A 17,270-nucleotide genomic window follows, 5' to 3' on the forward strand; every position below is an offset into this window, starting at 1 on the left:
GAGGGGATGTTCCCATCCCGCACCGACGTCCCGCCAGCGCGAACATGAGGCTCAGAGTGAAAAACATGCAGCTTCTTGTATGATCTGCTCACAATCTCACATCTATGTCCCAGAACATTCAACCTTCCGAGCCGCAGCAAACATGGGCATCACACAGTCAAAACAATACGACTTTTTATTAACAATATCACACTCTCCATAATATTTACATAACTATATCAGTCGTTTTACATCTTCGGAATAAATTATGTAAGGGCTGGGTCTAATATTAGTCACACAAAATTTTTTACATTATTATATTCTACTTTCACTGACCTGTTTTGACCTATATCTGACCTGATTATTGATATGAAATACTAATTAATTTTTAAAGATTTTAGATGGGGGAAAAAAACAGGAAATATGATTTGTTTTCAAAATGCTACATGCAAAGTAGATTTCTTTTGTTTTTAATTATTACAGCCTTTGATACACAGTATTTTTTCTGCAGTGTGAAATACTCACACTTATATCGCTAGACACAAAAGATGTGCTTTTTAAAAGCTAAAAAATATTATACATTGTATTCAACTTTCATTTAGCTTTCTTTTTTTACCGACATCTGACCCAATTATTGATATATTAAATACTGTTTCATTTAGCCCACATTTCATATCCCTCTCTGAGGCCCATCTGCAATACTTCCAAGGACCACCAGTGGGCCATGACCCACACTTTTGTAAGCACTGACATGCAGTAATAACAAGCATAACGGATGTTACTCTGAAGACCCAACAGGAGGTGAGATTATAATTGTCTGGATTGAGGTCATGAGGTCGTCCGAGTGTTGACAGTGAATCCTCCTGACCTCGGTTTCTGGTGAAAATGAATATAGACTTGTTGATCTCCGTGAATCGTTTTCATTTCATCCTTTACTCCTGTTCCTATGGCAGCTGTAATCTCTGTTAGAGTTAACACCCTTTTTTTCTCTCCCTCTCTCTCACTACAGACAGATGACTGTGTGTCATACATGCTAAACATCCACTGCTGCAAAAACTCAAATACAGGGCAGCATTGCTATCTGAATAAGACGTCACACGCTGTGTGATGTGAATATTCCACATGCTGTGACGACTGTTCCTTTTTTTTAGTTACGAGTCAGGTTATGAAAGTCAGAATATGCAATCAGACTATTGTGTTAATGTGTGTTTCAATCTCGGGGGGGTTAAATTACGGAACAGTCAAAGAGATGATTTAGTTAAAAACATAAATCAGTTTAATAGAATATACAAAATACAAAATTTGAATAGATATACAGATGAAGAACAGCAGTTTAATTCAGGACGGTATATATCAGAATATTGCTGTCCGTATTAACATCGAGTTGTTACAGTAAATGGAGTGAGAGCGGCGAGCAGTAATGTAAGCTCAGCCCCTGATATGCCTCAGGTAATATGTAGGTTAGAGTAGAAGGATGTCTCGGGTCCTGCTTGGGCGAGATACTGTATGCACATCCAAATCAGTTTATGTATTAAGTCCGATGTGGGTGCTTCAGGTAGAGAAATGCCTGGAAAAAAGCTTTGAAATTTAAATGTGTATCCACCAAAGTTGCTCACATCAAATACATCATATGTGTTCATTCATGTCTTTTTTTAACTCTTGGCAGACCAAGGAACTCCTCTGAAAGGTGATGAAGAGAAGTTTTAATGCTCTCCAGGTGGGCACAAAAGCTGAACTAACCAGTCCACTCACCGCATGCTTTCAACCTGCAGGACCAGACACTCCACATTTCTCAGGCTGTCAGAACAGGCAGATCCACTCTTTCAAGTCTTGAGAGCAAATTGCCCTCGGGGGCTCAGGCTGTAGCTGTGATGGGGAGGTATTAAGGACAGCACTGATATAAATTGAACGAATCATAAATTCAGCACCTCTTAGTTACACTTCACAAGACATTACTTATCAAGACCCTGTTGGCCCGAACAGTTTCCTCTGCTCAGACTTAACCAGAACCACAACCTTCCTGTGACTCTACACTTCTTATTAGAGCTGAAACAATTCATCGATTAATCGATTACTAAATGAATCGACAATTATTTTGATAATGATCAGTTTGAAGCTTTTTTTCATGATTAAAACAAGATTTCCGATTGTTTAAGCTTCTTAAATGTGAGTGTTTTCTTCATTTCTTTGCTCTGCATTAACAATAATTCATTAAAAGTGAATCATTTTGGTTTGTGGACAAAACAAGACATTTGAGAACATCATCATTTCTAGGTTTGACGAACACCGATCAACATTTTTTAAGGTTTTCTGATATTTTATGGAGCAAACGATTAATTGATTAATCGAGAAAATAATCGACAGATTAACCGATTATGAAAATAATCGTTAGTTGCAGCTCTACTTCTTATGTGAGGAAAATTAGACTTAAAATATATATTCATTTGCTAACCAGTTAGGTAAAATCCCTTGTATTCGGTGCTCTTGTTTTTGTGACCTAGTTCAGAGTAACAAATGATCATAGTTTCAGTAACAAAAAAAGAAGCTGCAAGTGGAGGAGAGGAGCTGGATAGAAAGGGTAGATTGAGAGCTACAGAGTTTTAGATTGACCATATTTGTTATATTTAACAAGATCATTGTGTTTGTGTGGTTGTCTGCTGTCTTCATATGAACAGGTTTATAATGAGCAAGCGGATATGAGGTATTACAGGTCCCTATGTGTGTGTCTAATTACACAATGTTGCTATGGCATATGCAGTATTTGAAGCTTAAGTTATCTGGAGCAGCACTTATTACGGACTTATTCCAAGACGTCCATGTCTGCATTATTGCATTAGAGAAAATTGAGATCACAATAAGCACCCTAAATGTTTTATACTCATGCAACAGCTGCTGAAACACTGAAAAACAAGAATATCTGCTCTCGCTCTCTCTCTCTGTTAAAGCCTGAAAACCAGGGTTAATCTGGCAGTCTTAGAAGAGTCTTATCACGTCAGCCCACAGTTTGAGATAAAGGTCATGCTTTTTAGCACTGACAAGCTCTGGCAGGAAGAGATATAGTAGATAGAGAGGCCATTCACCACAAGGCAGAAGAAGAAAAATGTAATGATAGGCAAGTGCCACTAGATGGCACAAGGCAGTCAATATGAATGGTGCTGCTTTGAAGTGCACCAAGGGGAAGGAAGTACTCAAGAGTGAATTGTTTCCTGGCAGTGTTAGATGAGACAGCTTTGATGTTGTGGGAAACAGAAAAATAAGTTCCCCCTTAGATCCATTTTACTCGTATTTTTTATCTTCATTTTATTTTATAGAGAAACACGTGTCAGCAGTTCCACGCGGTCCACAGGGTGCAGAAGAAGGCATCACATGATACATCATCTCCATTGAAAAGCATTAAAAGTGGTGGTGGTGATGATGATGATGTGTTTTTGGTCAGGATAGGAAGATTATGGTATATTCTCTATTTTAGGGCACAAATAGATAACAGTTAAACTTTAGATAACACTAAACAATGTAAATGGTTGTAAACAAGTCAAAGCATCTATATACAAGATCAGCAAAAAGTGTGATCAAAAAAACTGATGAGACACACAAATGAGAGAAAAGAAAACAATATTTTATGACCTCTTTAGGACCTTTTCTTCAGTAGTCCCCCTGAAGACCAAAACCTGGTGCTAATGAAGCAGAATCTCATTACTGATGAACTGGTTAAGTTTATTGCTAAGGTGTAAACTGTATATAGCTGCACACACTTATGTGTATGTGTGTGTTTGAATAGGCTGTGAGGACCAATTGTCAAACAAACCCATTCTGAGAGGACATTTTGACCTTGTGAGGACATGTTGGCTGGTCCACACAACATTAACGTGGTTTTTGAGGATTTGAGGATTAAGAGGTTTTAAGGTAAGGGAATACGTTATGTCTATATATGCCTCACAAAGATGGCAAAACCAGCGTGTTTGTGTGTGTGTGTGTGTGTGTATGTGTGTGTGTTACTATGGAAACGGTTAAATGACAGTCCCTAAGCAGGAGCCAATAGACAGCCATAGTAAGGTGTCTGGTTACTTCCAGTCTGCCCACGCGCTCTCTCTCTCTCTCTCTCGCTCTCTCTCTCTCTCTCTCTCTGAGGTAGGGAGGGAGGGGTTATTGAGCTCCTCACTCAGCAGTAATGGTAACTTGGCTGCACAGGACGGCAGCTCGATGCCGCGTCGCCGCCGTCAAACACGACTTCTGAGCAGTTTCCTAGGAACAGATTTGTTTATGTATATTTTTTAATTTTTCTTTCTTTCTTTTTTTTAAAAAACTGTTCGTAAAAGAGTAGCTGCGGTGCAGTGGATATTCATCGGCGGCTTTAACCTGTTGCCTCGCTTCTGCTGCTGAACGTTCCAAGATGTTGCTTTGTGGATGGGATGGCGTCTGGTCCCGTTCGTGTGCTCACTCATAGCAACCTCGCCGGAGCATCCACATTTACCCCGAAACTCGCTCTCTAGCTTTCCTCGTCCGGTAAGTTTCTTGTTAGCTGATAAAAGAAAAGAAGGTCGTGTGAATGTGTTTTAACTTTATTGTGTTGTTGCCAACTTTGACGTGACCGTCGGCAGCTTCTACCGGGAAAACTGAGGCATTCGGTCGGTTTGTGTTGAGGCTAAAAAACGCCGTTTTAAAGTGTCTCTCAAAGTGTGGGCTGCGGCCCGCTGTTGGTCTTTGGAGGTACTACATGTGGGCCTCAGTTGAGGATATATAAATTCTTACATTTGGGTGAAAAAAATATATAAATTGAACGATATTTGTGTCTACTGACATTTACTAATGTACAGTATGAAGTGCTAACATGCGAACGAGTGCTGCTGTTTTTGTATTCGAGGTTTCAACAAAGATGACACAATCAAACTATGGGCCTTCGCACTCAAACTTGTTTGCTTTCAATCACTTTATTTATTATTGTAAACCCATTGAGATGTATCATCTCGTCTTGGAGGGGGTCCTAGGAATAATAAAATAGCAGCCACTGTGATATCCTAATTGCGTTGTTTAACGCAAAAGATTAGTTGTTCAGATTTAATGTGTAAACAGCATAGTGTATCTCAGTTATGGCTAAAGTGGTTACCACAGTTATGTTAATCAGTATTAAAGTCATGATTATGTAATCTAAACTGAGACAAAAAATGTTTGTTTACTTCACTCTTGTGCTAAGTTCTTGCTAACGTACAAATCACAATGTTGGCCTCAGATGCTTTCTTTGAGCTACAAAGATCCTCTGACAGAGCTTTTAATCTCTGTTGTATTTGACCATACAATTAATTTCCTTTCGGGCAGACATCAGTATTAAAATAACAAACACTTCCTTTATGTTCATCCACCTGCACCGTTTGTGTGTTTCTGACCAACAAACATGTTGCCTTTCATTATGTGTCAGGACAGATTCATGTTTTCAGACAAAAATTATCAAAGTACATTATGTTCAGATTAACGTTTTAGCTCAGTAATCTGCATCCCTACTAACACGTCTGTCATGTCACCGTTCAGGCACACTGGGCATTTACATGCTGGTCTAAACAGGAAGATTATCATCTCCTCTGCAGCCATTTGTGTAGTCTAGAGAATATTACTAACAAGAAACAAAAAAGGGTGAAAAGTAAGCAGAAGGATTTCTTTGTAGACTGACAACAAGGTGAACAGCTGAGAGTCAGGTTGTGGTAGACAAGAACCGGTCCAGAGGCAAATGTGAGAAACTGCATCATTGTTGTCAAAAGTCTCAGATTTTGCTCATCCATATTACAATGCAGCCCTGACGTTTTCAAATGAAAACGGAGCCAGCTGCGTTTTTAAATTTTTGGGGCAGGATACAAGGTGTAGCAGAACTTCAAGAAATGAGTCATATGGACATAGTTTGAAGGTTTTATGGAGGGGTTGAACTAAGTCAGTCTTGTTCCCCATTCCCCATCCCCCTTCATTACATAGAATAGTAATGAAGTTGCTTCAAGGTGAAAGGTCGTGAGGGTTTAGATATGAGACTGAAGAGGAAAGTGGGGATGCTGTGTGACTGGGCAAGCTGACTATCCAAGGAGGATTTGATGGAGACGTGTGTGAGTGAGCATGTTCATAGGAAAAATAGCCAGTGGGTTGGGTTTGTGTTTTTGGAAGGGAAGAAGGGGGGTTGGAGTGAGGTTTTTGCAAAACCATGCTCTGCATGTCACGGTACTCGCAGTAACCCTGTGATTAAGAGAAATGGAGCGGATGAGGTTGAGACCAAAATGAGAAGTGAGGGCTGTCGGTCCAGAACTGGGCTGAAATCATGGAATAGTCCTTTCTGGCTGTTCCTCACCCTGACAGTGCTGAGACACTAAACATCCAGGGTGGCTTACTGGTTAATCACACACGACTGCTCCACAACTGGAAGACACTCGGTCCAGTGATGTAATGGGCAATGTTGTGTCCCTCAAAAAGAAAAATGCCTGTGTTTTAATCATTGTAAGAGAATCTGGAAAAGCATGTCAAAGCAAATTGCCCCAGTTGTAAGTAGGGTACAGTTAATGAAAACCAGCCCCTGGGTTTGCCCTTTTATTGAGGTGAGTCACCACTTGTGCTCTATTCCCGCTACTGTTTTCATCCCAAGATTGAGGAAGACACATCTGTAAATACAGTTTGTGATACAATTTTTCCTTTACACATTTGCAGCAAGGATATATCAGATGTTGTATATTCATAGCGGAAAAGTTTACACTTTACCATCACACTAGCCCACTGTCTGGTTTCGGTTTGCATTTTGACAACACAAGTTCTTGCATCATCAGTCCTGTTGGTTTAAAAGACACTGTGATCCAGGTCTTCCTCGACAACGTGTGTTTTGAATTTGAATCGTGTGCTTGGAGTCTGCATGATACAGTATGATTCTGGGAATAGAGGTTCACTCAGAGTTTGTAGTTGAATTTTCCTGGCACTCCTAACTTTAGGAAGATTTTCACCTCTATGTTGGCATAGGGGTCCTCTTCTTGCCAGCCTCTGTTCCAAATGTTTTTGCCAGCTGAGACCACAGTGCTGATATTTGGAGGATACGAGCAAATTCCTTCTGATATCTTGTGTTATGAGTTATGCTTTTGGAAGTAGAAGTGGAATCGGGTGTGTTTTTAATGGGTGATTTCCCTGAAAAGTGCAGTCACTCTGGTTTTCAAAGATTTAGGATAAAAGGGAGAAAGCTGTGCAGGCTGTTTCTGCTTCTTGTGTTCCTGGCACATTTGGGGAGATGAAAGTTTAATGAAAGCAACAGAAACTAAAATCATTCGTACATTTTGGGTTATTGTTAGCCATAGAGCAATGTTTCAGGTGATGGTGTTTGAAATCATTTCATGGTTTGCAGCTGTATCACAGACAGGAAGGTGGGAGGGAAGGAATAGTCTCACTTAAGTGCAGAGTTTAAGAGTGCTATCACGTTTCCAGGATTATTTTCTTTAAAATCCTTGTGACTAACTTTCAAACACTTTGCTGCAGCAGCACTCTAAGCCCCTTTTAAGTTTTTGCTCTAAGTTATAGTGTGGGAATACATGGGAATACCTAGAAACAAACATCCCCACTGTTTGAAAAGGGGGGAGAGAAAGAGAGAGCGAGTGAGAGAGAATGAGGCGGTGATGTGGTGAAGGCTGTCTGCTCTTGCTGTTTTGGGCCGATGCCTCCTAAGCCCCCTCAATAATGAGTAGGACCATAGTCCAATGAGAGCGTAGCTGGCCTGCACAGCAGTCTCAGTGCGGATAAAAACATTCCACTGTAGGTCTCTGTTGAAATAACAAGGGCCACAAAACAATCAGTCTTCACAACACCCGCTCTCCCCATTCTCATGGGTAATGAGCAAGATGGGTAGTAACCCACTTCGCCTCTCACTCCAAGCCTCCCATTTACTAGAATGGTTAACCTGCATTCCTGCATTAACAACTAGGCCTGTGACATGCTTACTCATTTACTCTCTTCCCCCAAACCACATTAGTAGACAGGATATTCTTTCAGGTATTGCCTCCAGTTAAATTTCACTGACACTGATGATGTTAGTGACCCATTAATACAAAGAGCTTTGGAATGTTTATTTTGCTCAGGCTACTAGACAAACAACATTCACTCTCACTCTCACACTCACACCTACGGTCAATTTAGAGTGTCCAATTAACCTAATTTGCATATTTTTGGCCTGTGGCAGGAAACCAGAGTACCCAGAGACAGGGAGAACATGCAAACACACACACACACACAGTTTCATAGTACACATCTGTAAACTCTGACTGGATAAAAACCTCCATCTAAAGTCATTTGGTTTCCTCAAACACTACTAGTAATAGTAACACTAATATTTGCATTCAGAGCAGGGAAGTGAGACATGATCACAAGTGGTTACAGGAGAAGCATTCAGCACACATTTTAATGCCACATGTGAAAAGACAAACTCAACACTGTCCAGTGTCCACATGTAATTACATCCTCTGCCGTGACTGTATCGTTGCAGGTGCATTGCTGTTAGCAAAAGCCTCAGTGGCAATATCTCAGGACACAGCCAGATGTCCTCTGGTTAAGCTTTTGGAGGAAAAGTGACATTAGTTTAAAACATCAGAAAAGATGTCAGTTGTAAAAATTATGAATTTCTCTCAGTTGACCCAGAAAGGAACTGGTGTCCGGCCAAAAACACATTTTCTTGTTCTGTTGTGCCATGCCTATTTCTTTTTCCCTCATCGTGTGCTAAGCTTTGAGAAATATCATCGATGACAATCAAAACATTTTTTTGTCATGTTAAGTGGAGGAACAGTAAAAGTAGATGTAGGTTATTGTATATAATCGTACCATGCATAGTTTGAAAGTTAAAGCAGCATGATTTCTGATTTGTTTTGGTTAATTTGACTTTCCTGGATTTATCCTTTTGAGCTGTATGGCAGCTATTATTCTTGGTCATTATCTCTGTCAAAAAGGTTATGTTTTTGCTGTCTGTCTGTCCTTGAGCAGCATTGCTCAAACAGTTTAAATGGATTTTGTTGACATTTTTTGGGTAGTTTTAGATATTGTTGGTGATTCAGATATGAAAACCAAGCGGACTTGATGGAGGTTTAAGCTCTCTTGAGTGCTTTCTCTAGTTTAATCTGGTGGCAGAACCCATGCTCTTCAGCACCAGTTGGCTGGTGTTGCCCTGATTCCATCCACCCTCTCTGTATGCTTGTTATTGAAGTTGTGCATGATTTCAGACATATGTGATATTAGGGTCAATAAATTATACTTTCTTTCCAGAGTGGTAAAAATCACTCACTATAGTTTTGTTAATTTCAGGTGCTGTGCAGAAATGCTTTGTAGTTTTAGAATGAAGTTCTGGAATGTTAGCAGAATTTTATTGGATATTTTGCTTTACAACTTTGACATACTCTATGCACACGCAACACATCAGACCAGTCTGCCCTGATTTTATGCATTTGTCCTTGCTGCTAGCCTACATTTCACTACGTCATATTGCACAAGGAAAATATCGCTTAAGGCACTCTAAAGTAAACCGTCTCTCTCAGTTTCACTTGCCTGGCGTCGCTACTTCATGTCTCCTCACGGTGGCGCTGCTGAAATAAATGAGTTGGGCAGAAGTTACCTGGCAAAGAAGAGGGAGTTTACAGCGGGATAATGTCGGAGAAAGCTACGTGAAGAGATGCCCCATCCATGTTCAATACATTGACTTTAAGCAGATGTTTTTATCTTCATTTAGACAGATATCGTGATGGATTACTATATGATTGTGTGCAATATCTCGAATATCAATGAATCATTGTATTGTGATATTATTGGTATCGTGGGCCATGTATCGTGAATCTTTTCGTATCACGAGGTACCCTGTGATTCCCACCCCTACTGCACATATTGCATGTGACAGTTCACATCTTGTGAGCCTTGAAAGTAGATATCCGTTTATATATGCTTTCAATCTGCATGTGCTCTCTTTGGATAATTGACCACAGCACCGTTTCGTTGGTTGAAGGCTGGTGTTAATACTCTGTCATTGTGAAAAGGTCTGTTGAGGTTGGCAGTGCACCTCCACTTCCACCTCCACTCTGTATGTATGAACTTTTTCATTTTTTTTCAAGTGAACATATCATCTTATATTTGAAACACGTCTCGTCTCAGAGAACATAAATAAGATAAAATAAATCACTTTTACCCTTTTCGATACAAGAGATCCTTCTTTGTGGCCAAGATTCCTTGGAGTAGAAAAGCTCTCAAATGCAGAGACACTACTTTTGGAAACGGCACATTGCTCCACATAGAAATTCAATTTGTTACAATAAAACAAAATTACTTTACTCAGCATTCGACATCTTGAACAACAACAGTTGTGATGCAGAAAACACACTTCCACACTCACAAGGTGAGAAAGGCTGGTGCAAAAGAAGAAATGTTGATCAGGACTGGTGTTTGTGTTTGGGACCTACCTACAGTAGATTAATCATGAAATACATAGAATACTATGCTGTTCCTGTGAATAGAGATGTGAGGTGATCTGTTGCATGATTTTATGTTATTTTACTTGACTCCCTTCTTGTATAACTGGAGAAAAATATGTGCTTTCCCCCCTCTTTTATGATTAAAGCTTATTTGTGTCCATTTATCTGTATTTATTGTCAGGGTTATTTCCTGGTGTTGATCACATGTCTCTCTGTCACTCTCTGCGCAGGGAAGATGCATGTGTCTCTGGCAGAAGCCCTGGAGGTTCGAGGAGGTCCGCTCCAGGAGGAAGAGGTCTGGGCAGTGCTCAGCCAGAGTGTGGAGAGCCTCCAGGAACTCTTCCACAAAGGTTTGAACATGTGGAATCCAGTCTGTAGGGACATTTCCTAGAAATATTTTTACATGCTCACAGACCTCATGGATTTGTCTTTCTTTCATACAGTACTCAGCCCCACTCAACTTGTTCCTCTTTTTCTTTTACACAACCTTTTCTCTTTTAACACGTTTTTTGCTTTGCTATATAGACACATTGTCTTTCTCTTTTTTTTGTTTTCAATTTATAGTTTCATTTTTATAGATTATCTGAAGTGGAGTTGTATATGGTACTGAAAAGTTATCAACACTGAATTCACAGCTGTTTCCATGAACTAGCCTGGGACCCGGACAATTGCTTTCACTAATAACATGGCTACGAGCCGAGACTGAAGTTAAAATACAAAAAGACTTGCGGAATAATTTCTACACTCAGGCTGGAACCTGGAGTTTAAAATTAGACATTTTACTCCATGGCACCATGAGTTGTTAATCCACTGCTGCCTCCATCAGTACACTCAAATGCATTATATTTTATGACTTAAAGTTGGAAATCCTTTGATTTTACATTGATGACACAAACTGACCAAACAAGACTGCAGCTCCTTTGTCCTTGTGAGTCCAAAAAATGGTGTGGGAGGATGAGTGGTTTACAATTTTTTTGGAGTGTCCAGCTCCAAAAAGCTGTCTACAGTGAGATAAAGCAGAGAACATAGTTGTACGTTACAGTAGATCTTAGCAGGTGTAGATTTTATCAAATGAACCCTTTGCTACATGGCTAAAATAAGTTTTTTATTTGTCCCTGCAGGCAGCCTTATCATAACTAAGTGTTTGGCTTCCAGGCTGATTCAGGGGAAAAAGGCAGTAAATGTGATGCTCATAATGTGTCAATACCTTTTACAACCACCATCCCTTCAAGTTACTCTTAGATTTATTTTTTTCGTAAATTCAAAACACTCAAACACACAAACATTTAGCTGTCCGTTTGTTCCAAACTGGTTCAGCGTCATTAACAGGATTGCAGATCGCATAGTTACCTAAGGTTTTGTTCTTGTGTGCTTTAATCATTGTGCAAATCATTTGTGTGTGGGGGCATGCATGTCCTGTGTCCTGTGACAGTGTCTTTGTAGCATTGGGTGACTAAAGAAGGTTTAACTCTGGGGACATCAGGCAGGATGTGAGTCAGCGGAGGATTTCAGAGCTGCATAAAAGTTTCCAAAACTTTTTTTATTTGTTGATCTCCTCCTTTTTGTCCCGATAGCCATCAGAAATTAAAGTTGTCCACAAAGAAATCCGGTGTCTGTAGCCCTCACGATACTGAAATAAACACCACTGGTCATTTAATTTAAAACATATGGAATATTTTGCCGTGTTACCTGTCAGTCACAAACCGATTGACCTGCCCATGCTCTCGCAATGTGTGACTGAAGTTTTCACAACACGCCGGACAGATGAACACAGCTGAAGCAGAGACGATAGCCAGAACCTAGCGAGCAAGTTTTGAAAAAATGTCAGAGAAAGTGCAGCCAAAATTCCCAGTTCTACTACACACGGCGTCCTCCGGTGTTTTGAAGCAGAACTTTGACAAGAGGGCTCGTGGGAGGGATGTATCAGTTATCCAGACTTGCGCAACACTAGACTTGGCTGTGTGTTTCTGAATAAACCAGCTTGACGAACTTCAACATCTGAAGACTAATCCCATCACTAACAATTCTGAGATGATGTAGGAATTCCCTCCTTATCAGTGTGAAGTGTTTGTGAGATTTTTCCCCCAGAGTTCATGACAAGACGATTGTCTAAAATGGAGATAATGTTCTGGGCAATATGCGAGGTTGGATATTTTGTAGTGTTTTTGATTATTCATCCTCCGTGACTGCGATTGTCAACAAGTCCCCCTTTTTCCTTCAGTGTGTAGTTGTGTAGCTATCCTGGGTAAATTGTGGCCTCTCGTGTACACGTACAGTTTTAGACTGCTGAGTGAAGCTAAAATCTGAAGAGCAGATGTTAGAACCAGCTATTATATAGTCACTGAGCTATGTAAAGAAGTATGTTTACCACAAGAGTGGATAAATGACAGCAGCCATTTAAACTTTTTTCATTTGTTGGGCAGTTTGTTAGATGACCTAGTCAGCTATTAATGGCGAAGGTGGTGGGTTGTTTTTTTTGCTGGTTTACTCTTGAAAGATAAATCAAGATTAACTTCAAGCTGTGCATGTATTTTAGTTTTCTCCCTGTGTGGTGACAGTCACTGTGGAGGAAAGGAGGTAATGTACATTTGACTGGACTCAAACATTGTGAATGGCGTCACGTCGTCAAACACTTCACCACAAGTGCTTTCTTTTTTTCCCCTGAGGTTTAACAGTAGCAGTTAGTTACTGTATTTGTTTAGGAATGATTTGTTTAAATAAGTGATGTGTGAACATTTCTGATTTGTTAGAAGAGTTCCACCCATCTACACAATATTTAGGGCCGTATAAAAAGTAGTGTCTTACATGCTCACATGTTTCTCTTGTCTGTCCCGCTGTTTGCTCCTGTGCTCCACACATTGCTGGGCTCACCCACTACTCCATATCTGTTGGTAAAGATGTGATTATTTGGGAATTGAATGCATTTGCACACAGTTGTGTTTGAGTGTTAACATTATCGGACAGCCGGTGACTACAACTTCTAATAAGCTCAGACACAGAAAGTACGTATAGAACAGCTCATCAGGCTGGCAAACCACACTGTTATGGGATAAAGAACTTGAAGTGTGTGGTCTAGTTTTCTCTGAAGTCTCAGGGTAATCAAATGACACAGACTAAAGGTGTGATTTTTGAATAGTTTGTGTCTATTAGATCCATCAATGTGTATGGGTTGATGAAATTGTTTTTTAATGCGTTACCCACAGAAAAACAAAATGTGCTTAGGCTGAGTCATGCGCTTCTGCTCAGCTCTGGTTTTGCTTATTCAGATTAAAGTTTTGTGTGGGTTACACCTAGTAACCCAGTCCACTTTTAAGTGAGATCTCCAAATGCTCACACAAGTTTTAAACAGGAAACTTTTATTTACATAGTAAATTCCAGCTTTTGAAAGCAGATATTCAGTGCCTCAAATTCAGTTCCTCTGTTCGTTTCTGTGCGCAGAGTTTCGCTTCAGTCGAAGAAAAGAATTTTGCAGCGCTGCTCAAACATTCCTTTGTGTATTTTTAAAACATTCTCTAACCATAGCACTGGCTGCGGGTTTGTAGGAAAAGAGAATTACGCTGTGTAGCCATTCCGCTCTGCCTCCATGCTTCTACAGTTATTTTCATGCAGGCAAAGAAAGCAACATGTGTTTTTGTTTACTTCAATCGTCTTGAGTTTCCATTAACGCCAAAATCCTAAGAGAGAAACATTCGCTGTGGTTGGATAGGTCCACGCGTGTAAATGCTTAGACAAAATTTGAACCTGGTGCTGAGCTTTTAATACGACACTTTACTTTACCGGCGTGTCTGTGCGATTATAGCAAAGAATTAAAATAAATAAAATCTGTGTGTTATTCCTTTTTTTCCCCCTTTGATTCTGATCATATCTGCAGTTGCTGACTTGTGTTTCCCTCCTCCAGACCCTGCAGCCATGGGCTTCATCATCTCTCCTTGGTCCCTCCTGCTCATGCCCTCTGGCAACATCTCATTCATGGACGAGTATGTCACCCAGCAGGACTTAAGAGCGTTTACAGCTCCAGAGGTCCTGGAGGGGGTTTCCTTGTCTTCAGTCTCTGACATAGAGAAGGTATAAAGTCTACTCATCTAGTACCAGAATCTTAGAAGTCCATATTTTGTTGTTCTCAAGTAGTGTGCATTACATTTGCTTTCCAAAGCTTTTGTTAATGCTTGTACATTTCACTAAACCTTTGTTTTGTTATACTTTAAAAGATAACAAAAGGAGCAAGAAAAACAAAAACAATATCAACAACAATTAAAGGAGAACAACATAGGCTGCGTTCCAATTCATGAAGTCAGACAATATAAAATATGTGACGTGGCAAGGCAAACCAGGAAGTGGGAACCACAAAATATAATACAATAAATGTATTACACATACCTTATATTGTTTATGTCTCACTAAATGTCTTCCCTCTGTGGTCTCTGAGGCAAATAACATGTAAAAATGCACAAACTGGCAAAATATCCAGTAGTAGCAACTTCTGTTGTTGTTGTTGTCAGCTTCCACATGTTTACATGTTACATGTTAATAGCGTTTCTGTTCTGTTTGTGAACTTTTTCATCCAATACATCTGGCCTCTTTATGTTCTCTGCGATTATGTGTGGAGCTGTGGCTATTAAATCCCTCTGTTGTTGTGATGGGATAATCGGGTGTTGGAGCACATCAGGTCCAATATAGTTTTGATGTCGAGAAAAGCCATATTATTTCCTGCAGTGTAATAAATAGCCTCATTTACATAGTCTCAGAACCACACCCCCACTATTTAACTCTGCCCCTCTGGTAGAAGAGCTGAAGGCTTGCATGACTGGATTCCTGTTTCTGGCACAGCCCCACAGACCTCAACACTGTTTGTGCTGAGTCAGTTTTCCAGCCCTAGGCCTGTCTCCCCAGCTGAGTTATTTCAGTGTAGAAAATGTAATCTGCTTCTCTCATTATCACAGACTGGTTAGATATACGTCAGCTGCAAATGCCACGATTTTCCATTCACTTTTTCATCATATGCAGTGGTATCGCTGCTTTTATGTGCGTGGCTTTGAAAATTTCCACATTGACTGGAGGTGTGTGTGTGTGTGTCTTTAAATCTGTACTGTGAGATTTGTTCCTAAAAGACCTTGACGGCTATGTTGCATTCTTTGGCAATCCTTGAATTATTCTTCCCTCTACCAAGCCCAACATTCAGGGGAAGTGATTTCTCTCCAAGTAATGAGTGCACGGTAATAAGGAGAGGGAAATGGAAAAATGTTTTTGGATTTAGACTGAAAGCCCCTGTTTTTTTTTTTCTTTTTTCTTTCCACCCGAAAAAAGAATGAATTCCTTTTATTACAACCCAGCAGTTGTTGAGCTCAAGCCTGTCTCTGTCTTTCCTTCACAAAGAGACTTATTTTAGAAGGGGTCAGTGCCTAGTTTTATCTGACAGCATCAAAACCGTTTGCTCGTCTTTTCTTCTTGTACTCTATTTGTTTATCTGTTTTAAAATGTTTTTTGTTTTTTTTAATCTTGGCTCTTGGGTTCAAGTGATGCTTTCTTTTGCAGATGCACATGTACTCTCTGGGGATGACCCTGTTCTGGGGAGCAGATTATGAGATCCCCCAAAGTCAGGTACATCATCACAAATGCATACTTTCCTCCAAACAGATAGAGAGAGTAATAATAATTGTTTAAACAGTATATAGTAATATGGGAACTTGTTTTAAATGGTATTAGTATTTTATTTTGTGCTTTCTGTCATTGTTTTGCAACACAATTGAAACATTGAGAAGTACTTATTTGATTCATCATAACACGTCAATATTACCCTCTCAACAAGTCCCTTAGTCTGGTGTCAACATAAAATTGAATCAATGGCTGTAAACTGTTTTTTAAACATTCCATCTTTTTAAAAAATATGAATAAAAACTAACCTTGACTAGCACTACAATCCAAAGCACTAGACTATTAACATTGAGCAATAATAAACTTGTTTCTTGCACACTAGTGCTCATGTGATGTGACTGGAGACAAATATTATGACATCAGTTCACTTGACGTGTTGAGAACTACTATAATTAACGATGGTTGTCACAGAATGAGACACACCTAAAGTAGCTTTAATAGTTTTACTCATGTCAGTGATTTGCGCAACATGTCGGTCACAAGAAAAAGAGGATAGTGTTTTTAAAAATCTCCCAAAGAAACACTGTAAAACCTATCAATACCAGTTATTATTTTAAGGATATCAGTGTTTGACTTTTATGAAATTCCCTCTTGCCAAAGTGGAAGCAGACACTGTTTTTTTAATGAGAACCTACCATTTAAAAATAGTTTCAAAATATATATCTGAATATCTGATCTTGTGCAAGCTGCCATGCACTCACTCATGCCACTGCACTGGAATATACTGTCCCTCAATGGGTGAAGAGCACGCCCGGTGTAAAACACAATCCGCACAGTGTGTTCACATTTGTGAGAAGGTTCCGCCCACATGTTTGACACAACGTAAATCACACGCAAGTTTGTTCCCCACTCCACTTTGCCTAAGAGGTGAGGGTTTATCCACTTTGATCACGTCCTTTTCTTTCATCCTTTAAGTGGCTGCTGCTTGAGGCAGCTGCGGAGAGTGTAACAAAACGAGGTGAAATAGAACATGTCATTGTCTCTTATGCATGTTTAGTAGAAAAGGAATTTTAATTAAAGTCATGAAGTGCAAACCTTGGCTATTTAGATATAGTCATAGTTTGCTTGATGGAAGAAAAAAAAAATACACTTATTGTCTTACAAAATTCTTTGTGCTCGGTGTCGACTCAACTATACAGAAGCAGCGTGGATGAGGCAAAAAAATGTAGTGAGAAATCTAAAGATGGGCAA

At 39.7% G+C, this 17,270-nt stretch overlaps 1 protein-coding gene across 3 annotated transcripts in view; it reads left to right on the forward strand.

Annotated features, from left to right (window-relative positions):
- Positions 1-4,150: 4,150 nt before the first annotated feature.
- The window catches only part of ptpn13 (protein tyrosine phosphatase non-receptor type 13), a 45,881-nt gene continuing 32,761 nt past the window's right edge, over positions 4,151-17,270 (forward strand). For all 3 annotated transcript variants that reach the window (XM_044011947.1, XM_044011948.1, XM_044011950.1), the window contains exons 1-4: positions 4,151-4,482; positions 10,658-10,777; positions 14,326-14,492; positions 15,960-16,025. In XM_044011947.1, coding sequence (XP_043867882.1) covers positions 10,663-10,777; positions 14,326-14,492; positions 15,960-16,025 — 348 coding nt within the window. In that variant the 5' untranslated portion in view covers positions 4,151-4,482; positions 10,658-10,662. The remainder of the gene's footprint in view (positions 4,483-10,657; positions 10,778-14,325; positions 14,493-15,959; positions 16,026-17,270) is intronic.

The sequence above is a fragment of the Solea senegalensis genome, linkage group LG21 (genome assembly GCF_019176455.1).
Source record: "Solea senegalensis isolate Sse05_10M linkage group LG21, IFAPA_SoseM_1, whole genome shotgun sequence".
Taxonomy (NCBI): domain Eukaryota; kingdom Metazoa; phylum Chordata; class Actinopteri; order Pleuronectiformes; family Soleidae; genus Solea; species Solea senegalensis.